At 37.6% G+C, this 25,936-nt stretch overlaps 1 protein-coding gene across 1 annotated transcript in view; it reads left to right on the top strand.

Annotated features, from left to right (window-relative positions):
• KCNH8 (potassium voltage-gated channel subfamily H member 8) overlaps positions 1-25,936 on the top strand; it is a 373,933-nt gene that overhangs the window by 275,501 nt on the left and 72,496 nt on the right. Inside the window, exon 8 of the mRNA XM_059390865.1 lies at positions 22,194-22,391. Within this exon, the coding sequence (XP_059246848.1) occupies positions 22,194-22,391 (198 nt within the window). The remainder of the gene's footprint in view (positions 1-22,193; positions 22,392-25,936) is intronic.

The raw sequence follows: 25,936 nt of genomic DNA, 5'->3' as shown, positions 1-25,936 counted from the left end.
TGTATTCTTAAAGTAATATAATATTATAGATAAAGCCAAAACCCCACTACCCCTTAATTCCCACTTGCTCCTTCTTTACCGAAATTGGTGCATAAGCTTTCCTTAGATGCTATTTTTTACTATGCAAGTGTATTAATAAAACAATGTGTTATTTCATCTCATTAGCTTCCATATAAATTATCACAAATAAAAGTTGTAGTAGTAATAATAACAGTGGATAATTGAATAGCAGATACTAGTGGATGATGATAATAACACATTGTTCCAGTGTCTTATTTGGTAGTGTTACATGTGTTCTTTCCCTGGATCTTCACCACCAATTATTACCAATGATTTTAAACTTGCAAAAATCTGGGGGCAAAGAGAAGTGGCGGGTATGAAATAGTGTCTTGCTTTAATTTCCATTTCTCTATGTAAGTAAGGTAAAACTTTTTTTTTTCCTAAAAAAAAAAAGAAAGGGTACCTTTCTTTTTCTTTTCTTTTTCTTTTCTTTTTTTTTTTTTTTTCTTTACCTTTAAAAAATTTTTTTTCCTTCCTCCACCCCTTTTTTCTTTTTTGGCTACTACAGTTTCCTCTTTGGAGAACGAGACACTTAGTTCATTGATTTGTAAGTTCTTTTCTTTTCTAAATAATCTATTTGGCCCTATATTTTATTTTATTCATTTTTTAAAAGATTATTTATTTATTTATTTATTTGACAGACAGAGATCACAAGTAGGCAGAGAGGCAGGCAGAGAGAGAGGGGGAAGCAGGCTCCCTGCTGAGCAGAGAGCCCGATGCAGGGCTTGATCCCTGGACCCTGAGATCATGACCGAACCAAAGGCAGAGGCTTAACCCACTGAGCCATCCAGGTGCCCCTGGCCCTATATTTTGCAGTGTTGAATCTTTAAGAATTATTATTCAATGTGTATGTGACTTGTGAAGCTAAGTACTGATTTCTAATTGGATGCATTAGTTGTCACAGTATTTGGTCTCTGTGACGCTGATTCTTCAGTGTTTGTTGAGGCTCAATTGGAATATATTCTTTGGGTGTTTGGATAAAACATACATAAACTTTTTTGCGTATGATTCTGCAACGTTTTATATATGCCCATTAGGTCAAGCTTCTGAATTTAGTTAGATATGTATTGTAGATCCTTATTAATTATTTTTTATCGAATGTATACCAAAATTTTATTTAGTGTTCTTTCAATTCTCTGCTCATTTTTCATGGTGTTTGGTTTCTTTTTAGTAGTTCTAGTTCCCTATTTGTTCCTAGAACAGACTTGTGAATTGAATTTAAGTATTTTGAATTGATTATCTTAATTGTATTTCACCATTTTTATTTTATTAATTCAAGTTCACTGTGTGTTAATTTTCTTTTCACCTAATTCTTGCAAAAGGTGAACTATTTATTCATGCATTTTGTCTTTTTTTTTTCATTTTTATTATGAGATCATCTTCAATAAGGCTTCTTTTAGAAATCTCGTACAGATTGAGGTATGAGAATATACAGAATTTTAGTTGTTTTTGTTTGCTTTTGCCAAGGACACTAAGATTGTTTCTTGCACTAGGATCAAACTCTTAAAACTTTCTTAGCTTCAAGGTACCTCATGGATAATGTATATTCAGACACCAATCAATGAATGCAAGGCACATGTCTGAATTTTAAAAATTTATCTCAAGGGATTACTTTTTGCAAACTCTGGTTTCCTTGTCATTCTCAGAAGATGTTGGGTAAATTATTTCTGTCCTTCCCCATGCATGTGTCATGGCTGTATACCAGGTGTCAGTCCCAGTGTTTGTAGGATTTCAGTGTTCTCTCCTGTGCCTGCATGGGTGTGAAACCCAAGGCCACAGACATCCTTACTTCTGTTCAGCTGCCTATCCCTCTCTCCCTGTGAGCACCACCACTGTGCCAGCCTTCAGATTTGCTACCCCTTCTTTTTGCATATGGAGATTTCATCTTCTCTTTTGGAAGAATGTATATATTATCAGTATTTCCTATCTATATCAGAAAGACTTATACAGTAGCCAAATTCATAATTTTGCCAGAACTAAAATGTCAATTTCTGCCCCAAATAATATAACCTAAATTCCAGGGTGATTTCATTATATGTTTTGTTTGAAATATAGGGATGATTGTCATCTAACCCTAAAAGGCCAATTGAATAAGGGCTAATTACTCAAGACTTTATTCCCACTTATGCTGATGCCTTTATAGAAGAAAATCATTTAAACATAAGACACCAAATCTCTAGTCCTTCAAGGAGCATTGTTCAGCTATGAGGAAAATAAATTATGCTGCTGTCTAGAGAAGACATCATCAAATGTGTTTAATATAGAATTATTTCTTTCTAGCTACTCTATTAATCATATTCTTTTAGAATAGGTGACAGTTGAATGTACTGCAGATTAATTTCCCAAGAGACTATCATATAGAGAAAAATAGGATAGAAAAAAAACTGAGTCTTTGAGATTGTTGCATGTAAACTCTGAGATTTTCAGTATGTACTATAAAATAAACATTTGTTGAGGCCCAAAGAACAGTGCTATGAGCTGCAAACAATACAAAGAGTTGTAAATTAGAGCCCCTGCCTTATAGAAGTGTACTCTCTTCTTAGAGTCAAGAGGTAGACACAAAACTACACAAAAATTATTTTTAAATGCTGGTTTGTAGCAAATTCGAACAGGCAAAAACTTCCTAAGAAGTTTAAAAAGAAATAGAAGTAATTTTAACGGAATCTCCATGAAGATGGCATTTGGGGTGGACTCAAAAGGTGAATACTGTTTTGGAGAACATTTAGGAAACATTTAGTGAGGTGTGTAGTATGAATAAATTCATGGAAATAGGAACTTTCACAATGCATTTGAGGAACCCTTAGCAGATGAGCTTGTGTGGAGAAAACATTCTTGAATAAAATAAAAAGCTAACAGGAGAAACAGTCATAGCATACGTGGATGAAGCAGTCCAGGTACTAAACTAAAGGTTACTAAATTAAGTTCTGAAAGAAGTGAAGAATGAAAGCCCTAGATGAGGGAACCAACTATGGCCTAACTTCACCTCCAGCATCTGATTTTTTCCAGAGAATTTAAGGGTCAGGATTTTTTGTTAAGTGTCTGATATTTAAAGATTGGCAAACAATTTAGAACTTGAAAAGCATAATGGAAGCACAGTGCAAATAACTGGGGACCTGATGAAGTCCATGGGTCCTCAGTTTACCCATTCAGACACACAATGAATAAGAAGAGAGATAAGACCAAAATAATGGGTTAGAGTCTTGGCTGAGATATGCAGATACAATCCCTAAGATAAGAGAGACCACAGAAGGTGTGACCTAATGAATAGAGTATTTTAGGGATTTTATTTCAAACTCAAAAGGGAGAAACACAGACAATACTTCTCTTCATGGTGTTTGCCAAACAGTTTAGCCCAGCTGGACTTTTGCGTAAAAGGGAATATACTATGCTATTTTTAGGAAATTGGTCTCACACTTTATATATACTCGCACTAATGAAAAGCTTTCTTCTATTTGTTATCCTAATTGTGTGACTATTTTTATAAAGTGGTATTGAATTTATAAAGAATTTCCACTAGAGTACTTTCTCCATTTGAGATTTTAACACACATGACCATAAATTATAGATACATGATAAAAGAGAATTAAAACATTTTATGTAAACCAATTAGACATCTAGTTTAAAAATGTCCATAACTCTTTTCTCCATTCTTGTCATGTGTGTATGTGCAGGTATTTGCTTTGTATTTAGGGTTTCCCCAAATAGCCACAACCAAAGAAATCATTAAAATATGTGTCATAGTCTAAGACCCCGGTGTTTGCTGCTAAAATCTCCTTACTGTCATGTCATTTACTTGGACACGAGTCTTTTGGTTTTTGTTTATTTCCAATAAGATTAGTCAGGAAAGACAGAGACAAATCCCAAATTTAATTTCTCAGAAACTCAGAGAACACTGTTAAGATAGAAATGATTTATGAACTCTCTCTTTGCAAAAATTGTAGATTTGTTTTCTTGTATATTTGCCCTGGCCCCTGTTCTCAACACCAAGATTAAGTAGACTGGCAGAAATTAGATGCCAGAATATTCCCTCCATGGAAATACTAAAGACAGAAATAAAAGTTTAATGTACATCAAGTTTTATGAAGCTTTCAAACTCTATATCCATTTTCTCTTATGAGGACATCGAAAATTAATCTGTCACTGGACAGCTTCCTGTGAACCTACATTTGATCTCAAAGGATCAGATGTCACATGACAGTTTGTATTATAGATTCGGATTTCAAAACCTGGATCCTCTCCTGACCCTCTCTGTGTGTTTGTGTGTTGCTTACCTGTCTAAGTAAGGCACTGGTCCTCATCTGTAAAATAGAAACAGGATTAGCATGCTCGCTTCGGTAGCACATATACTAAAAAAAAATTAGAAACAGGATTAGCTTCCTCACCTATAATGAAGATGAAGTGATAGAAAGTGATTCTCAGATGCTCAAGTCAGGTTAACAGCTGATGCTGCCATAGCCACTGTGGCTATTGTAGCCATCATTTGATTTATTAAAATCATGGCTCTGGCAGCTGATTTTGTTTCCAAGAAACTTTAGGTACTTGATCTGCAGCATTGAAGCCAGCACCCAAACTGCCTGTAGTCCTTACTGAAAAATCTGCAGCTGATGGTCAGATTACAGGCTTATTTTTAGCAGTCTTCCTAGCCTAAAATGGAATTCTGTCAAGGTTGGCGCTTTTTTTTTTTTTTTTAGTGTGATACACAAGAGGGTGGTATTCTAATTCTATCATTTGCCCATAAATTCATGTTTTTAGAGCTAGCTAATCCCATTAATTTTTAAAATATACTGCTTTAGGCTTACAGGTTGCAAAGCTATTCTGTGACTGAAATACATGATGGAATATGTGATGACTTCGACCCTCTAGGAAATAACCAATGAAATGATTTCAAAATGCCAGTTAGCACTTGGTTTAAAAACATGTCAGAACTGAGGAGACATGACTCATGTCTCCAATGCAGTGTTTTGTATGTTTCATACGAAAAATGCTTGTTCATAGCAATGCAAATATATTTATAGAAATCCAGAAATAATACCATGGTGTAATAGGATTCTGAAGAGCTGGATCTTTTTAAATGAATAATCCAGTATGATTTTGTTGACAACTAAGCATATGTGGCTTTGCAGTTTTTCTCCCGACAACATACTCGGTGAATGGTGTAAGTCAGTCATGTTATGGTTGTCATTCCTTACAAAACCTATGGCCATACTGAGTGTGTTTGGTGTGGGGGGAGTGGGACAAACAGCAATCCATTGCCACTGACAACTTAAAGGATTTTACATTCTTTAAAGTTGGCGAATCACCTATTTTTTGGTCTCTGGAAGGGAAAGATTCCATCTTTGGATGGCAAGCTCAGTGGAGTTGTCTTAGTAAATCCTTTATTTGACCAAACATTGAATTGACTTTGATGAAGATAGATTTTTTCTTTTTTTTTTAATTTTTATTTATTTTTTAAATTACTCTTTTCAGTGTTCCAGAATTCATTGTTTATGCACCACACCCAGTGCTCCATGCAATAGGTGCCCTCCTTAATACCCACCACCAGGCTCACCCAACCTCCCACCTCCTGCCTCTCCAAAACCCTCAGATTGTTTTTCAGAGTCCCTAGTCTCTCATGGTTCATCTCCCCCTCCCATTTCCCCATTTCCCCCATCTCCCCATGTCCTCCGTGTTATTTCTTATGCTCCACAAATAAGTGAAACCATATGGTAATTGACTCTCTCTGCTTGACTTATTTTGCTCTATTTTTAATTTCTTAAGGAATCTTCACACTGTTTTCGAAAGTGGCTGTACCATTCCCACCAACAGGTTCCCTTTTCTCCACATCACTCAGCATAATCTCTTCCAGTCCCGTCCATGTTGCTACAGAAATTGGGTATCCATCCTTTCTGATAGAGGCATAATACTCCATAGTGTATATGGATCACATCTTCCTTATCCATTTGTCCGTTGAAGGGCATCTTGGCTCTTTCCACAGTTTGGCGACTTGCAAATGGCAGTGGCCATTGCTGCTATGAACATTGGGGTACAGATGGCCCTTCTTTTCACTATATCTGTATCTTTGGGGTAAATACCCAGTAGTACAATTGCAGGGTCATAGGGAAGCTCTATTTTTAATTTCTTAAGGAATCTCCACACTGTTTTCCAAAGTGGCTGTACCAACTTGCATTCCCACCAGCAGTGTAAGAGGGCTCCCCTTTCTCCACATCCTCTCCAACACACGTTCTTTATTGTCTTGCTAATTTTGGCCATTCTAACTGGTATAAGGTGGTATCTCAATGTGGTTTTGATTTGAATCTTCCTGATGGTTAGTGAAGATAGATGTTTTGATCCTATCATTTTGAATCTTACATTTTAACTGACTCTGAGGATGTTTGTCCTTACTCTTCTGACCTCTAAGGACATTTCCATTGTATATTTAGTAATACAGACATTTTCACCAGAACGGCAGCATTTCTGACTTCTCATCTATAAAACACTTACTACAACTTCACTATACTTTTTTAAATTTTTGGATCAAATACCTATACAGCGGTGTTAAATAATTCTGTTCCATTTCTTTTTTAAAATTTCTATTGAAATTACTTTTATCAAAGTAAGTTCTCTTATATGTAAACTTTACACCAAAGACTTAATTCATCAATCAATTTTTTCAAATCCCCACATCAGGTAGAATGAGTTTTCTTTTGTGACATTTCTACCAAGTCCGGTTTTCCCAGTGTAAGTTTTTTTTTTTTTTTTTTTTAAGATTTTATTTATTTATTTGACAGAGAGAGATTACAAGTAGGCAGAGAGAGAGAAGGAAGCAGGCTCCCTGCTGAGCAGAGAGCCCGATGCGGGACTCGATCCCAGGACCCTGGGATCATGACCTGAGCCGAAGGCAGTGGCTTAACCCACTGAGCCACCCAGGCGCCCTCCCAGTGTAAGTTTTAAAGAACTAATTTTTGTTAAGATTTTATTCTCCCATCATTTTTTTTGGTCAACAACAATTTTGTTTTGTGTACAGTTTTAGCTATTGTGAATTTTACTTTTTATCGATTATTTCTACTGTGTTTAGTTTGTCCCCAGTCAATGTTTGCTGTCTTCAGTGTTCCTAAAGAATGTTTATTTTCAGTTGGGTCATTTTGTTTTGGGAACTAGCCAACTTGAACATGCTCTGTTGTAAACATCATCAACTATATTTGTTTCATTTCTACTAATCATGCTTATTAGTTGGATAGCATAATTAAAATATGCTTATTTCTTTGAACAAGGAACTAAGAGCATGAGAGAGAACAATGATGGCATCTAGATGGAGAGAGGCATCAAATGTCTTTGCAATCCAAATAGTGGGTCAACATGTCCTTTAAATTTTTAGATACCTCAGTGGAATACATCAGGAAACATATGGTTTTGCTAAGTGATGGTGATGCCTCAATATACTTTATTATCTGTTTATATTAATGGATCACTTTATTCTAACACCCAAATTTCCCCACTGGCATATGTCCATTTTTAGTTATATACATGATGTATGATGAAAATTAATTGTCAACTCATCTTCTAATTTAGAAAGCTGATTTGTTTTGGAATCATCTAGTTATTTGTGACAAAGTAATGGAAGATTGCAGAAAAGGTGAAAAAGATCCAACATTTTATGTGGTAATCATACCCCAGGCACCAAGACAGATGTTTGACAAAATTATCTTCTTTAAGCCTCTCAACAAACAGGAAAACATTTTTAGTTCCTTTTTTAGTTGCAGGAGCCAAAATTTAGAGGGCTAGCTGCCCTGAAGTCATGGAACTACAGTCTAAGCCATTCTGCAGACCCAAAGCCTAATTTATATTCATGGCAAGTGTCTCTATTCTGTAGCCTTTATGATTGAGAAGGCTTTGCTTTATCCCTTAATAAATATGTATTGAGTGTGTGTTAGGTGCCACACCCTGAGCTAGGCTTGGGAATCAAGCATCTAAAACAATGATAATTCCTACTCTAAAGAAGCATCGGTCTAATGGGAGCAGCAGGCAGATAATCAGATGGGATTAAAGGGCGGTGAGGCCTCTAGTGGCGGGAGGGGGAGGAGAGGAACAGAGGGCTAAGTGATGGAAATGAAAAATTGATTACATAGATTACTGCAAAGTGAGAGGGGATAAAAATAAGTCCTAAATGAAATCACTGGAGGTGCAAGCGTTTTGCAAAATCCTGAGAAATGTTTGTAAGTGTTGCATCATAGGGATGATGATTCATCATGATTAGGAATTATAATCTAGATACCAGCATAAGACTTGAATGCCAACAACCCAAATTCTTCAGTATGAGCCTGTCTGAAGACTGAAAAGTGTTTCTTCTTCTTCTACATTTATTGAGCTTTATCAGACCAAATGACCCTAAGATGAACCCCCAGGAGTTTCTCCAGCAGTTCCTCAAGGCCTCAGTAGTTTTGCCTTATTGTTTTTTCAAAAGTCATCTCTAGATTTTAAGAATGCGCCCTCTTTTTTTTGCATTATGAGTATTCTCAAAATAAAGTTGAAGGAACACCCCTGCCTCTAGTAAGAATTATACTGAATTCATCCCCATGTTATTTGTGTTCTCTCTCTCTCTCTCTCACACACACACACACACACACACACACACACTTAGGGGGAGAATGATTTGACCATTTTCCCTGTTAATTTATTCAAAGGTTTAGCATTCTTGCCACAGAGTTATCCATTATATTAAATATTAGTCTCTGATATAGCAATTTAAACCCAACTTTTCTTTTGGTTGGTTGCTTCTGTTGACTTTCGATATCTTGAAAGAAAAGGAGGATATTTTTAAGTTTGTGAAATTGCAGGGTAAACACACTTTACATGATTTCCTCTCCTGTACCATTAACTTCAGCAAAATTACACAAACTCCTTTCTTCCATCGTGCATTAAGTGTTCCTGGGCAAGCGCCTTTATTTAGCTTCCCAAAATGCACTTTCCCTCCATCTCTATTATCCTTTGTAGTACAATTTGAATACCCTCCTTTAAATCATTTCTGATTGCTCCAGCAAGGGGACACTGAGTTCAGGCAAACATAGGCTATGATTAGAGTCTCCTGAGTAGACCGCAAGGCAAGGATGACCCAGCTCCCTTATCTTTACATCTCACACAGCATCTCCATCTCCAGCATTATGTATGGTTACTAAATATTTGCTAAGTGAGTGGATTAGTTCATTAATGAATTAGGCGCTATTAGAAAAGAGAACTGATCTGAATGTACACTGGGCTGGAAAATGGATGTGATAACAGAGCAGTCGGGAACCAAGTTTTGTCATGAAGGCACAACTGCTGATCAAAACAAACAAACAAAAAACAAAGTACAAAACCTGACTGCATTCAATTCTGAGACAAAACATCAAAGGTAGAAATGAACCATCTGTGAGATGTTTGGAAAAGGGAAATCAGTAACAGGAACTGGCCTCCTATGACCTTGAAAAAGGGGACCTTCTAATGTGGGTGGAGTTGCAGCCGAGGCCTTGACAACTGTATTTTCAAACTTTGGAAATGCTGCTATATTTTGGAAGAAGAGAGTAGAAATGAAGCCAAAGGATGGGGAACAAAGGGAGGCAGATTGGGCTCAACCCTAGTGTTAGAGAGAGCCAGGGCTGTAACCTACAGGGTAACCTACATGTTCCTGGGTCCTCAGCAGTTGGAACTGGTTGCCAAATCCCGTCTCCACCACAGCCTGGGCTCACAGGGCCCCGCACTGCTCCCTCAACCCTGCCTGGGCATGCTACTGCAGCTTCTTGCCACTTTCTCTCTGGATGTTCTGGTGTCCTTGGATTTCCCTGTTTTCTTTACCGTATGCCTCTTACTGCCTCTGCAATATCCCCAGAGTGGGACAGCTTTCTCCATGAATGACACCTATAAAATCTGCCCCATGGTCTTTGAAACATGTTTTCCAGAACCCGGATTGAGGTATTTCAGAAGATATCATCCAGTGAAAGTATAAACACATTTTCCCCCCAAACTACTAGAGTAGGACTTAGGCAAATATGTAAACAAGCTATATACTATACTTTGATTACAATGTGAGTTAAACCAACTTTCGCATGCTGGGCTGGAGACGAAACCATTTCTTATCCCTGCTTCCATCGTTTCAAATCCATTACAAAGGCATTATGGTCGCCAAGTAATAATTTGTAAACAGAGTTGGCATCTCCGGGTCAAATTAAAAGTCAGATGCCAGTGAATGGGATGGTTGAAACATGATTCCAAGTGCTTAGTTTATCTAATTTTTTTTAAAGATTTTATTTATTTATTTGACAGAGAGAGATCACAGCAGGCAGAGAGGCAGGCAGAGAGAGGGGAAGGGAAGGAAGCAGGCCCCTGCTGAACAGAGAGCCCGACGCGGGACTCGATCCCAGGACCCTGAGATCATGACCTGAGCCGAAGGCAGCGGCTTAACCCACTGAGCCACCCAGGCGCCCTAATATTTTTAATAAGATCTTAGAAACCATGTAGGAAAGTGGGTTTTCGAAAGAAAAACAAAAGCTGTGTGGTCTCTAATTTCTCCACAGCATGGGCTTGACCTATATAAAGTCTCTTGCAAAGTCCACGTGAGGGTAACCAAAGAGTTCTATTCCTGGAAAATGAAACCTTGGGGACTTGCTGAGAGTTCAGTGTACAGTTCCAAAAAGCTTTCACATTCCCCAAGCTTTTGCTTACGCTCACCATTAACACATCAATTCCCACCAACCACCTTTGGAATAATAGCTAAGGCTATTATTGGAATATTGGAGTTATTGGAATAATAGTGAAGGTGGGGGTGGTGGGGCAGCAAAGACCATCACAGAAGTTTTCATGCTCAAAATAAAAAATAATGTCACGTCTCCACACCACACGTCCTAGATGATGGTGACTATAAGCAGCCGAAGACAGTAGGGGAAATTTCTATTGTCAGGTGGGAGGGAACAGCAATTACACAGACAAATCAACTGGGGCAGCCATTTCTATGAGAGAGATGAAGACGATCAGGAGTGTGCTAAAGCCAAACCCTTGGCTGACAAGAAGGGTCAGGAGGTAGGATGGCATATTAACAAGTGTAAGAAATGTCAACTCAGACAAACCCAGACTCCAAAGCTGGTCCTTCTCCTTAAGAAATGTCTACTCCAGGGGCGCCTGGGTGGCTCAGTGGGTTAAGCCGCTGCCTTCGGCTCAGGTCATGATCTCAGGGTCCTGGGATCGAGTCCCGCATGGGGCTCTCTGCTCAGCGGGGAGCCTGCTTCCTCCTCTCTCTCTCTCTGCCTGCCTCTCCATCTACTTGTGATTTCTCTCTGTCAAATAAATAAATAAAATCTTAAAAAAAAAAAAAAAAAGAAATGTCTACTCTTGGTCATGTTTGACTTGGCCTTTCCAAGTACTAATATTTTAATATCAACATTTTAGATTGTAATTCTTGGTTCTTAGAGTTGTAAGAAACTCTTACACAATAGAGGATTAAATTAAATACTATATAAAATATTCAGCACATTGTGTGATCAGTGTGTGGTCTGACCATGGCGCCAGACACAAAGGCACAAGCAAGAATATTATGGCAAACTGTTTTGACCATAACAAGTCAAGTAAAGCAAATTGATGACAGAATATTCTGAGCCATGTTCTATCCATTTCGTGTCTTCAGTACCTCATGAGGGAAAGTGGCAACTGTAGTATGAATTGTGCAAAATCCTGAATTTGCAAGAATGATGTGATTATGTATGTTACTTCTGCTCCTGTGTTCATTATTTTCTGTGGATGGAAATGAAATTTTGGGTTAATATTTTATACCAATCTTCAATAATGAAGGATTTTAGAAGTCTACATTACTTTCAGCAAGACAGAAAATCTTCATTCCTTTCAGACAACAGCAGCAACAGTCAGAATAATTTTTATCCAGGGCTTGCTATGTTTAATACTTCACTCTGCTAAGCCCTCTGTGTGGCCTGTGTCACTTGACGTCACAGTAGCCTATGAGGTGAGTTACTGTCATGTTTTCCATTTTAACCAGGAGGAGACTAGGCCCCAAGAGGATGAGTGACATAGCCAACATCACACAACTAAGTAGCACTTTCCTGTGCCGCATTGTTTGCCTTCTGGGTTATTCACGTTTACTGGACTCCCTGGCTGGACACATTTTTCTGTGACCATGTTTCTCTTCTGCATTCTCCCTGCATCTCTAGTTTCTTGATTTGTTGTCACTGGGCACTCTGTCTATGTCTTATTTGTAAAAATTTCCATGCCACCTCTAGTTGTCTCAAGTACACCCCATTGCCCTGTATTACCTTCATATCCGGTCGCTCAGTCATGTGCAGCTAAAAACTTATTTTAAAGTGTTCATGCAAACCCCCACCACTTATTGTATTTCATTCCCCATCAAGCCATCAAACAAAGGTAGTTATATGTTTTTAAGGGCATTACTGGACATATGAGTCAGAATCAGCTCTTCTAAAGGAGAACAAAGGCTGACCCCTCAAAATTGGTGTTTTATTTTGACATGTGGGCATTTCCTAGAAACTTGAAGAAAATGCCTTTAGAACAGTCCCAGTACCAAGTAAAGGTAAATAAAATCCAGAGGACACTTTAACGGGGTATTTGAATGCAACATTCCAGCACATCATATGGCTTAATGTATTTGAGTTACTTTTATAACTGAGATGTTAGAAAATGTATTTCCTTTAATGCAGTTGGAAGAAATGTAATTAGAACTTTATTTTGAAGCTCTACAAACCAGAGAAACTTGAGATTCCTTGTTAATGGATGTCAGAGCCTATCCTTCTAATTTAAATGACTGCTAGCCAACTACTACAGCTGAGAAGTTGTTTGCAAACATGGGACATATCGATTCATTTTTCTTCCCTCAGTTTGTAGCAATTCTGAATCTTTGAGAGAAAAGAGAGAACAAAAAGGCAATTGGGGGCAGATAATGAAAATAAACTTTAGCATGCCAGAAAAGTAAAGTTATTTGGCTGAATTCAATTATTTTCATCCTAAATTATTTTCCTGAAACATGTTTTTGTCCCTTTGTGCAAAGGGTGAGTGCTTTGGATTAGAATTTTCTCACCGAATGACAAGTTCTTGTCTTTGTAAATGATGCTCTGAGCCCAGACACCAGGGTCTCACGAACTCGTTAAGCCATGAAAAACACATGAGCAATTACTCAGGAAAAAATGTTCATGTTAAGGCAGATCCGAAAGCATTGTGGACTGTATGAGCATTTTATATAGGACAGTGAGTTCATAGTTTATGTTCTGTTAACTTAGCCATGATCCTAATCTTTGTTAGAATTTCCTCTATTTTTAGCCAAGATTTGGGAGGCATCTGGAAGTGCCTCAGTTGGTTGGAAACAGATGGCCTGCCTCTACTGCCTCTTCTTAGATCAGTCAGAAAACCCTCCAGTAACTGCTCAATTGTGGTTTCAGGTTGTTGCACATTTCTCATTCTTTCTAGAGTGTTTTTGTTTGGTTGGTTTGGTTTGGTTTGTTGTTGTTTTGTTTTTTTGCTGCATGTGATGATGGTCTGTTTTGGTAGTTTACCATAGTGTATAAACTTTAAATTCATCATTGCCTAAGTGCAATGCTATACCTTAGTAATCAGTACTCAGTGATATTCTTTTATACAAATGTAATATTCAAGTAGACTTTAGAGAACTGGCAAACTGGTTTTTGCACAGGTGGTACATTTTTTCCTTGACAGTACCAATATCACATAAAATTTGCTTCTGAAAAATTGTTCAGCAGTGGAAACAGAGCAGAAATGATACATGCATCAAAAAGTGAAAACCTTCTATCCTTATCCTATCAATATTTGCTGATGGGTCATCACTCAAATAATTAAAAACAAATAAAAAATGAATCCATAAGATCATGGGTTATTGCACAAGTGTTTTGCTTTAAGAAAGTCAACAATTTGTGATGAAACGTTATGGGATCTTGTTTCATAAAATCTTAAACCTGGGAAAGATTACTAAAAGATTATGGAAAAAGAGATTACTCAATCAATTCACCTCATATTCAAGGTGGAAAAATGGAAGACCAGAAAGGATAACTGGTGCATTAAGGATCATACATCAACTTAATAAATGGCAGGACCAAGATTAAGACCCTTATTTCCTGACTCAGAGTTCAGTCTCTATCATTGTATGGTTAATCCTTTTTGTTTCAGGCTTTTATCCCGAGAGTAAGTTCCACCATTTCAGAACTGTGAGACACCTCTAGGTTTCTGAGAACCCAAATGGGTGATAAGTGGAAACTCCATGTGATGGATTTCCTGTTCAAATTGAGACCTCAGATTTACTGATGCGTTCTCCTTAATGTAATTAACAAATCAGTGTCAAATACCACTGTAGCCTGGTGTCCTTCTAGTCTTATCCTTAGTCACATCTTGTTAACATGGGTTTGGAGTGGAAGATGGAGAATAAGTTTTGGGATCTAAGTCTCTGCACTTCTCCTTAACTCTATTTCTTACATTAAAATATAGAAATACCAATTTATAATTTTATAACTTAAAATTTATAATTAAGTTCTAAATTATAATTATATTTTATAAATATATTGTATTTAATTATATATAATTATAATTATATTTTATAAATATATATTATAAATTATAATTAAATTCTAATTTATGATTTAGAATTTATAGAAATTCTATTAATTTAGTTAATTGTGATGTGTCAATATTTACTTCATAGTTTGATAAACATGAAGATATTAATATTAAGGGAAACTGGGTAAAGGATATACAAGGATTCTTTGTACTCTTCACAACTTTTGTATTAGTCAAAATTATCCAAAAATAAAAAGTTTATTGAAATAAAAAAACAAACAAAACAAAAACCTATAGTGACAGGTGCTAGTTGAACTTTAAGGAATGGAGATAAATACATAGATAAAAATTTTAAGAGACAGTGGAGATGAAATCTTAAGCTTCTTTGTAACATTTTGTTTGGGGTTAACAATTCTTTTTTAATGTGTATAACAGTAGATACAATACCTCACAAATGCATTGGCTTTCCACCGCCACACCATCACCACCCCCACAAACCCACGTAAGCACATGTACACAGTCAGACTTCTGACACCTGTCTTCATATCTCTCAAGTACCCCTGCAGCTGGGCAGGCCCATGCCTTAGCCCCTTGTTCCCACTGAAGAGACCGGAGAAGTTCGCATGCTGTGTGCCACAATCATTGTCTCCCACTGCTTTGCCTCTCCCAGTCAGACATCTCCTGCTTTAGGAATTGTAAGACTCACAGTGCTTTTCTACCTCTCATCTAAATGAAGTCTGGAAGGATTAAGTATGGAGGGAGGGGAAGGAAATGTTAACTATAGTATTTTCAGTGCTTGGAATTTACATTAGAAGCCTCTTGATCCCTGTAGAGAAGTCATATTCAGGTTCTAAATGCCATATTATCCCATGTCTACAGTGTGGATTATGTTTGGATAATTATTTTCTCTGATATGATATGTGCCTTTGGGACACAATCCACCACTCTAAGCAAAAGTGGCCACTGGAAATGCAAACTGATTTAATAATGGTTTCAACAAACACAATTAAAAAGATCATATAAAATGATTACTTCTTTATAAGCAGTTAATATAGCAGAAAGATCATGGATGTTTAGTTAGAGAGGTATGGATTTGCCTCTCAGTTCTTTTTTTTTTTTTTTTTTAAGATTTTATTTATTTATTTAACAGAGAGAGAGAGCGAGATCACAAGTAGGCAGAGCAGCAGGCAGAGATAGAAGGGGAAGCAGGCTCCCTGCTGAGCAGAGAGCCAGATGCGGGGCTGGATCCCAGGATCCTGGGATCAGGACCTGAGCCGAAGGCAGAGGCTTAACCCACTGACCACCCAGGTGCCACTTGCCTCTCAGTCCTAAACTCCCTAAAAGAAGGGAGAAAATTGCTGAAATTCTCTGTTGGGGCTCCATCTGTTAAAGAAAAAAAAAAAAAAAAAAAAAAGGCAGAGTAATTGTGATAGTTGTTAAGTGAAAGCCTAGTAAAATACTTGACATTTAGTGTTGATGGCTTTCAAAAATGTTGTTGGTACTCTACCATGTCCCCTTTCTCTGTATGATTCCCATCCTTAGAATCTATGTCTATGCCTGAGGCACTGTCCTCTGATGTAGAAGGTTGAAGTCTCCTTTGCCAGCAGTCATGGCAATGGTGGGGAATTCACGCTCCCTTGGAGCCGCCCTCTATCCCCTGTTCCAATATGGGGTGTGCTCCACACTGGTCCCAGAGGTTCTCCAGTGGAATTAAGCTCCAACTGCCTATAGTGATAACTGGCTTTATTAAGCATATCTCATTGGCTGTCTCCACCCTCTGTGCCCCTTCCTGTTCCCTTCTAAAAAGATTTACTGGGCCAACATTTAAATAAATCACTTATAGTTAAAGCCATGTCTCAGTGTCTGCTTCTGAGGAGCCTTAACTAAGACTATTTCTTTCTTATCATGTATGTATGCTGTAATAAAGAATGGCACCTTACTTGTAAAGGCACTCAGGTACACTGCAACACTACAACACTGTACTCTTAGGTCTGTAGCGTGTTGAAGTACTGTGCATAGTGGTCAAGAACTTGGGCTCCAACAGCACACATATCTGGTTTAAAATCCTAATACTGCCATATTGAACAAGCTATTTAATTTCTTAGCCTTAGCTTTCTCAACTTTAAAATGGGGTTAATAGGGGCTCCTGGGTGGCTCAGCGGGTTAAGTGTCTGCCTTCGGCTCAGGTCATGATCTCAGGGTCCTGGGATCGAGCCCCACATTGGGCTCTCTGCTCAGTGGGGAGCCTGCTTATCCCCCCACCCCCCGCTCTGCCGGCCTCTGCCTACTTGTGCTCTCTCTTTCTGTCAAATAAATAAATAAAATCTTAAAAAAAATAAAATGGGGACAATAATTTCTAAATTGTTATGATGATTATGAAATGATGAATCAAAATATGGTTGATAACTATACCTATTCCATAGAGTTAGTGCCTATTAGTGAGATGGAAGATGTACTGTCCTAGTACAGTGTCTGGAGCACAGGAAGTTCTCAGTAAAATGTAAACCATGTGCCAAATTAGTAATGAGAAAACCTCAGCATGGGCTTCATTTTTGCTTCTAGCTAAGTGCTAATACAACATGGTTCATTCATACCAAATTAAGTAAAGTACTATTTTGAATTACAGGTGTGGTTAGGTATGTGCTAGTCCCTTTTCTCTTTTCTCTATCCATACATCACATCTTAACACACACATATAAATCAGATTTCATAAGCTTATATTTTACCGTGTAGTTTTTCATATTACTAAGGTATTTTATATGACAAAGAAATTCACCACAGGCTTTCCTTAATATGCTCGTATTCCTTTCATTAAACCTAAAATATCTGTTAATTACCAAATGCTAACCTAAACATTCCAAGAATACATATGTTGTATAAAGCAGGTCATACCTCTACAAACTGCACACATTTGCATCTTAAAAGTCAGTAAATTATTTTAGGAAACCTAAAGAGTAAAGTATGGTAAGTATACAATGGTAAGTATGGTAAGTATACAATGGTAAGTATACAATGAAAAATATGTGGATTGAATTATACTAAATTACAGGCTTTTATGGGCATGTTCATTAAGAGTCATTCCATCTTCAAAATTGATCTTTATTCTAAAAATCTACTCTTTTATTTGTGTAATCAATTTCACTAATGACAGGATTATTTTATGATATCTTTTGTTTTTATGAGAGGGCGATTTATTCAGTATATTAGATTTTACTTTATGTTGCATATGTATTTTTCCTTCAAAATGTTCTTTAGGGAAAAAAAAATTGAGCAGAAGCAGACAGACTGTTCTAGGACATCCCTTCCTTTAGAGACAAGTTTCTCCAGCATAAAAAAAGATTGGCTTCCAAATTGGTTAAACTGTTTCTTCTGTACAGTACAGTGACATGTTGTCTTGTTACAGTGAACATGTGCTCTCATTTTGGACGAGCTGTTCTGTGAAAAAGTTTTATTTAGCCCACAGAGCCAATCCCCGGATTTGTGGGTGTTACCTCCTTTCCTTGTTACCAGGTTTTGTCATCATCATTATTGCTTTTGCTCTGTCAGCTGTAACACAGTTTAGTAGCAACCTTTCTTAAAAAACAAGATGTTTCTGAAAATAGAACAGTTGGCTAGACAGAAAAGAGACATCAACAAAAGTAGGTCTGTTGTTCCTCTGTGTTTTGCTCCCTGAATCACTTCTGAGATAGCTTCACACATTGTAAATGAACATGCATTGGATGAGGATATAATCTAATATAATCTGTATGTCCTAATATAAACTTTTATCCTACTTTATCTCAGAAATAAACCTATATGGATACTGATTTGTTTCAGAGAATTCTTAAGTGTTTTATGTCTGTTCAAATTAAGGAGTTTTAACTGAATATATTGACTGGGTTGGTTTGTTTGCTTTTTTTTTTTTTTTCTGAGAAAATTAGCTTCTGTTGTAAATGAATACCTTAATTTAAGATCAATAGATCTTCCTCTGTGCATCAACTAAAACAAAAATTAGATCATTCAATATTTACTCTTTGGGCGAAATAACATTTTTCAGCTTCCCAGTTATTAGCAGAAATGACCAATATGGAATAAAGGGACAAATCCCTCTAATCCCTTCCTTGTCCAGCAGAAATAATATGACATCCCTTTCAGAGCACAAGTTGGAAGACGCATGAGAAATAGTCAACCCACTAGCCCTTCAGAATCCTATGGTTTTCATATTTGACAATGTTGGGATCTAATGCCTATAGGGGCATTATCCTAAGAAATCAACAACCCAAATATGATGATAAATTCAGATGTTATCTCTGCTTCCTGATTTTACCTCTGTGTCTGGACTGCCTTCTTACAGTGTATATAAATATACCCGTAATATTTTTTAAATACACATTTGATTTGCTTTTGTAATATCTCTTCAATTGCTCTTAGATAAGTTGTCTTTATTTCCAAATCTTTTCTATATAAGATTAAACTAAGTTTTAACCAATCGACCTTTATCACTTCCTCCTCCCCCTCACTTAAACTGCTAAAACAGAGCTTTTTAATCTGATATGGAGGAAAGGGCTTCATGAAGCCATGAGCTAAATGAAAATGAATACAGAGTGGTACAAGTGTCTTCACATGTACTTTGTTCTGACAAAAGGATCACGTCTTTCTTCAGATTCACACAAGGGTGTATAACTCTTCCAATTTTAAGAACTACTGCCTTCGGGATTCTCTCCCTTTTGTTGTTATTAGTTAGGAAATGCTAATCCCTATCTTAAATTTTACTGAATAGATGGGGTCACCACCTTCTTTTTCCATTACAGTTCACCTGTGGTCCCTTATTTTCTCTTACCTTTCTGGCTTTTGTAGTTTTCTCGTTCCAATGTAAGTAAGAGAAGCAAGAGAGAAAAAAGAGATATGACACACCAACCCTCTGCCAGTAACAGTAGTTGGCATTTTCATATGTGGCACATCATTTGATCCACTACAGCCCTATAAGTTAGATAGTATCCTTGTGTTTACAGATGAGAAAAGTGAAGTTCAAAGAAGTTAGTCATTCCTATAGCCTATACATGGAAGAATCCAGATTTAAATCTGTGTTGAATCTAGTGCTGGGGAGGAATTTTTTCCTTCTTCCCTATTATGTTCTTTGGCTAGCCTAATAATTACATTGACACACGACAATCAAACAGAAGATCAATTTAATTTAGTACATATAGAAGTCTCATATAGACTTGAGGGGGTCAAAGACAGGCAGCTGAGGTTTATATGCCATCCTGAGCTAAGGCAAAAGTGCTGCAAAAAGAAGGAAGACAATTCTTTGGAGGATAAGAAGAGCAAATGTTTGGTAAACAAATGTTTGCTATTCTGATATAAAAAGTTATCCCTGTTAATAGCTCCCTTCTTGGTACAGGCCTCTTATCTAAATTCTTTTAGGTAGTTGAGAGGGAAGTAAAAGGCTCTTCTTGAGTCTGTTAAGCCTTGATTGCCTTCATCGCAAATAATTCATATCCCAAAGTGGCACATTCTAGGGAAGTCTGCTCTGAACCCCATCACTAAAGTTCATTCCTTCACAAAGCCTACCCAGACAGAGTAAATGGACATGGTTTACTAACAGCATCACCTTTTACAATGTCTAACTTACATTTTGTTATTATTCTCTATTATCAAAACATACTTTCATTATTCTAGGACAGATTTACAAATGCACATGTGCTGTTTTATTTCGTCAGTGTTGTCATACTGTCTCATACTATGACAGAGTGTAAGAATCATTTATACATTCATTAATTCATTCACTTTTTAAAGTAACATTTATTAAAACTTACTCCTGTCAGTGCTTTGATAAGTTCTGGAATAGTGGTTCTAGATTCTATCTTCACATTAGATTCTACTGGGAAACCTTTGAAAAAATGCCAGTACCTGGTCTTGGCAACAGCAATTCGGGTGCAGTTAGTGGAGATGGCACTTGGGCAGTGTCTTTTTTAAAAAGCTTTCCCAGTCATGGCCAGTGTTGAGAACCATTGCTCTGGAGTAGTGGCTTTTCAAATCATGGTCCCCTCCATCTGCAGCATCAGCATCATGTGGGAACCTATTATAAAGGCAGATTCTCAGTCCCTTACCCCCAACCTCTTGAACTGTACCAAAAACTCCAGGGATAGGACTTAGCTATCCTTGTTCAACAAGCCCTCTAGATGTTTCTGAGACAAGCTAAAGGTTGAGAAACACTTCTCTAGAGACATAGGATGAAAAAGACACGATAACTTGCCACTAAGCAATTCTCCTCCGTCTCAAGGAGTTCCCAGTTGTTTAAAATATGCATTTTAATTACCTAGCACAGTTCCATAATCTATAACTTTAGTTGATAATGACAGCATTATTACTACTTAAAAAGTGTAATGACTTTGATCTTTTCTGGGGTAGCCATTAAATGAAGAGTTTATAAGAAAGTTGTAGTCAGTGAATAATTCTCTTAACAGAAGTCTTATGAACTTTAGGGGTTCAGCTGAATCATCACAGTGTTTTGTAACATACACGCACACAGTGAAAGAGATAGGATTTTGAAATACAAAACCTTAAAGGATAAGTATTTCAAGGGTAGGATATTTTTTTTTAAAGATTTTTTAAAATTATTTATTTATTTGTTAGAGAGAGAGAGAGCTAGCACAGGCAGAGAGTGGTAGGCAGAGGCAAAGGGAGAAGCAGGCTCCCTGCCAAGCAGGGAGCCTGATGTGGGACTCGATCCCAGGACGCTGGGATCATGACCTGAGCCGAAGGCAGCCGCTTAACCAACTGAGCCACCCAGGAAGGATTTTAAGGTGGTCTTTGTGTTGTGTTTCTGTTCTATTATTGTCAATACCATACTTGCTATTACAGTACCATCTTTATTAATGTAGCTTTTTTACAGCTTTATGACAGCATGATTTACATACAATAAACTGCATATACTTAAAGCACTTAATTTGATTAGTTGGGGCTCATATATACACAAGGAGTATAACACAACAGCAAGAGGCACTCCAGTTTCATTGCGAGTAACTCTTAGTTGTGCAGATCTCCCCCTCCATCCCCAAAGGCAGGATGGGGTTCCAGAGAAAACTTTCCGAGGAAGGTAACATGAGCTATTTGTAAGCCAACTAGATGTCAGCCCAAGTGGATAAAATGTGGCAAGGTTGTACAGGATGGAAATAAAGTGTTTCTCATCTGTGTGAAGTCTAGATTCTTGTGGTTGCTGCTATTTGTCATCATGTAGGGTTTAAAAATACCCACTAGACATCTTTGTCTCTTAAAATTCCAATTGGGAAAGGTGCTGAACAACATTCTTACTGGTAGTAGCAATCTCGGTTTCTATCTCTACAGGTAATCTCCAGTATTAGGGTAACTAGTTTAGTTTTGACTACCCATCTGCTCTTGAAAGCCCACTTATCTGCTGTGCTTATACAGAACAGCTTGCATAAAAGTGATATTTTGCTTTGTAGCAATGGAATCTCATTCCTTGCCTTTACCTTCCTTTTAGCTTTTCTCTCTTCTTTATCCTGAGCATCTCCCTATATGTTCATTTATCATTACCGCCAGGTGCTCATACTGGGACTTTACTCTTTGGGCTTAAGTTCTCATTCTTTCTTCCATTGCAGGCTGGCTCCATGAGTTGGGAAAGAGACTAGAATCTCCGTACTATGGCAACAATACCTTAGGGGGCCCATCTATCCGAAGTGCCTATATTGCCGCTCTGTACTTCACCCTCAGCAGCCTCACCAGCGTTGGGTTTGGGAATGTCTCTGCTAATACGGATGCGGAAAAGATCTTCTCCATCTGCACCATGCTGATTGGTGGTAAGGGAAATTCTTCTTTCACACCAGGAGAATATGCCATACTATTGCTGTTCTGTTTATTCAGTCCTAAAACGCAATAGAAACATATTATTAAAATCAGAAGAGTTTAAAAGCACTAGTTAGAAAATCAGTGACAAACACTTTAATATACATATAGATTAGCAGTGAAAGTCCATGATGTCAAGGAATTCCATTTTCTGGGCAGATGAAGAAGTAACCATTTTCTTGACGGTTGATTTTGAAAAGATAGGAACATAGTTTTCTCAATGTACTGTTTACCCTTAGTGTTTGTGAATTACTTGAGTCTGAATTCCAGGTATATGTTTGAAACTCCACTTTATAGTCTCAAACAGGTCACTGTTCTCAAATTTTATTAATACTAATATAGTAAATTAAAGATGTTTGATAGATTACTTAGTTAAAAATAAAACAAAAGCAAAGAAAACATCCAATACAATAATAAATATTTAACATTTTGAAATTGGGGTTTTTTTGTTTCTTTCTCTGTGCTACATGCTTCAGTACAATACCCAGAGTAAATCTAAAAGGAAAAACCTATGGGTTGGGCACTATGACTATCCCTTTTAAAGAACAGACAAACTAATATGCTATTGTTTGGGAACTCCAAACCTACCTCCTGTGCTGTGCTCTGTAATGCTGGGGTCGGACCCTGCGAAACTCCTTTTTCCTTGCCAGCCCGCTTCAGTTACTTCCGCCTCCAGGGGCGCCAGAGGAAGACTGGGAAGCAGGAGGTGGAGCCAGGAGACTGCCTGCTTCTGATGTGTCTGACGTACCTTCCCTGGCAGACCACCCTGATCAGCAGCACGTGGTCCCAGCATTCAGCATCTTCAGGCACTCCCACAACCACCTCACTGGGTCTTGGAGATCCCTGCTTCCGTTGGGAGTGTCTCCGCATCCAAAGTCAGAGCCCTGGTTTCTTACAGCTCCTCATGGCTCCTCTTTTGCGCTTCTATGTTCTGATAAGTGCGCTTCTCCCGCTTGTTTATTCATCTCCGAGGACAGAAACTCCTTCTTGCGGTTATTATATCCACGTTACCTTTATACTCTCTTTTTTACTCATTTAACTCTCTAGCCCCAGGAAAACCAGTTCCCTATAGTGAATTTCCTCTGTTGAAACCTTTTGTTTAATTTCCCTTTTCTGAACCTCCTAACATACAGGATTGACACCATTCTTATCAACATTTTTCAGATGATAAATCTAAAGCTTGAAGAAACAAAGTAACTTTCCCAATGTCATACCATCCGTAAGATAAAGAGGCAAGGTTTGAAACCAAATAAATGCTTATTTCCATCTATAAACACCTAATCGGAAACTTACTGAATTATAAGATGGCTCTCATGGAATAGTAGATGTGAATGTTTACCTGGATCAAGTATACATTCTTCTTAGGCCAGAATTCTTAAACTAGGGTTCTATCAGTGTTTTCGTCCCCATATGTTTCTCCTATTTTATCATGTTCTTTTAATGGCCTTAATCCCAGTTATGGCTTAGAGTTTCAAACCATATAATAGGGGATGGTTCCTACCACCTTCCTTGTGTGGGAGATACAAAATGAGTATTTGGGGCTTTAAGCAATGACTCATCCAGCGTATGTTGAAATCAAAGAAGTATCAGCCAGCCCTTCCCTCAAGGAACTTGTGATCCAGTTTGGAAGAGATGGGCTGAAAGACATGGAAAGAGTTGTTATAATAATAGCAGGCAGTAAATGCTACGTGCCAAATCAGTTGGGGAAGTTCAGAGGCAGTGACAAAGCATGGGCCAGGGATCGGGAGACTTTCTTGGAAAGGCAGTGCTGGGGCAGAGTTGCTGAAGTGGCGTGCTGGGACTGCTGGGATTTGCTGCAGCTCTTGGCTGAGGTACAGCAGCAACAGCCCGGGGAGCAGAGAACAGGAACTCTCGGTTTCTAAAGAGCTGCAATGTGCCAGACACCGTGGTGGCTGTTTTAGGCCCAGTATTATGACTTCTCAAATCACCAGTCTCCTTGACTGCCCATCTTTCAGCTTAGCAAAATGACAAGCATTTTGCCAATACACACAGTTTATACTTATTTAATATTTGCCCATGTTTCTTCTATTCCTGGTGGAAATCTGAGGAAATGCTCAAGTGCTCAAGGCTTAGCCTACTGATCTGACATTTCAAGAATCTGCTAGATAATTGAACTTTTATTCTCTATTGATCCACATACTATATTGTGAATGGTCCTGCATCAGAAATGGGTAAGGCATAAATTATTCCCTGCTATTCGCTGTAAGTAGAAAGCAATGCTGGTCCCAGGGCCAAAAGATAGGGGAAATAATCAGATAATGTTACTTTGTCACTTATTAAATATTCGTTGATCAAATTATCCTGGTGCAAAACCAGTACTCATTTGTCAGTGGCATTAAAGCATTTAGGTGACTTAAATAGCACTGAGGAAACCATTGCTTTCGAATGACAAATGGCATCTAAGCAACCTGAATTTATTAGTTAAAGCTTCTCAAATTTGTGTTTGTAGGAAATAACTATTATTGTGACAATTACCCTGGGCTAGAAGAAATGATGCCTGCATTTTAATATTTTCTAATTAACTAACTAGCATAACTTCAAGAGCTAATCATAAGTACTCACAATATGGAACATTTTGTTCATTTACTTCTCATAACACTGGGAGATAGAAGTTATTAACACCTTAATTTAGATATAAGGCAGCAGAGGTTTAGTGTGTTCAAAGGCCTGAATTCACTGAGACCTAGCAAACCTCTTACAAAATATCCATTTTATTATATACTAGAAATTAATTTTATTCCCTTAAGTTCTATAAATAGACACAAATAATCTATTTTTTTTTTAAATTTAAGTATATATTGGGATACCTGTGTGGCTCAGTCGATTAAGTGGCTGCCTTCAGCTCAGGTCATGATCCCAGGGTCCTGGAATCAAGTCTTGCATCGGGGTTCCTTGCTGAGCAGGAAACCTGCTTCTCCCTCTGCCTGCTCTACCTGCTGCTCCCCCCGCTTGTGCTCTCTCTGACAAATAAATAAATAAAATCTTTAAAATAAATAAATAAATTTATGTATATATTACTACAGAATCAAGTCTGAGGTAACTTATTAGGAATCTCCATGCAAGGCTAATGAAATTACTAATGACAGAGATACAATATTTACTACAAAAGCAGGCAGTAGCAATATTAAATGTTGCAGGTGACTGCCAAAACCCCAGATAATTATCTAGGGCACAGGCACTCACTGGCTGAGTGAGGAGGCGGGAGGAAGGGGAAGCTTTCATGTGAGCAGCTGTAATGACAATGTGTGCGAACCACTGATTTGTGGGAAGAATAATTAAAACTATCAAAGAGATCCAGCAAAAATAATGAGAAAAAATAAGCATACCTGGACAAATCTATGTAAGGATAGAGAACACCCAACACAAAAAAGTAACCTTAAAAGTTTCAAACAATTATTACAATTAATGACCAAATATTGTAAAGCTGACAGATATAAGTTCAATATGCATAAATTAATAGTATTTCTAGATGCTAGTA

This window comes from Mustela nigripes, chromosome 2, assembly GCF_022355385.1.
Source record: "Mustela nigripes isolate SB6536 chromosome 2, MUSNIG.SB6536, whole genome shotgun sequence".
Classification (NCBI taxonomy): Eukaryota; Metazoa; Chordata; class Mammalia; order Carnivora; family Mustelidae; genus Mustela; species Mustela nigripes.
This window is presented reverse-complemented; position numbering and strand designations above follow the sequence as displayed.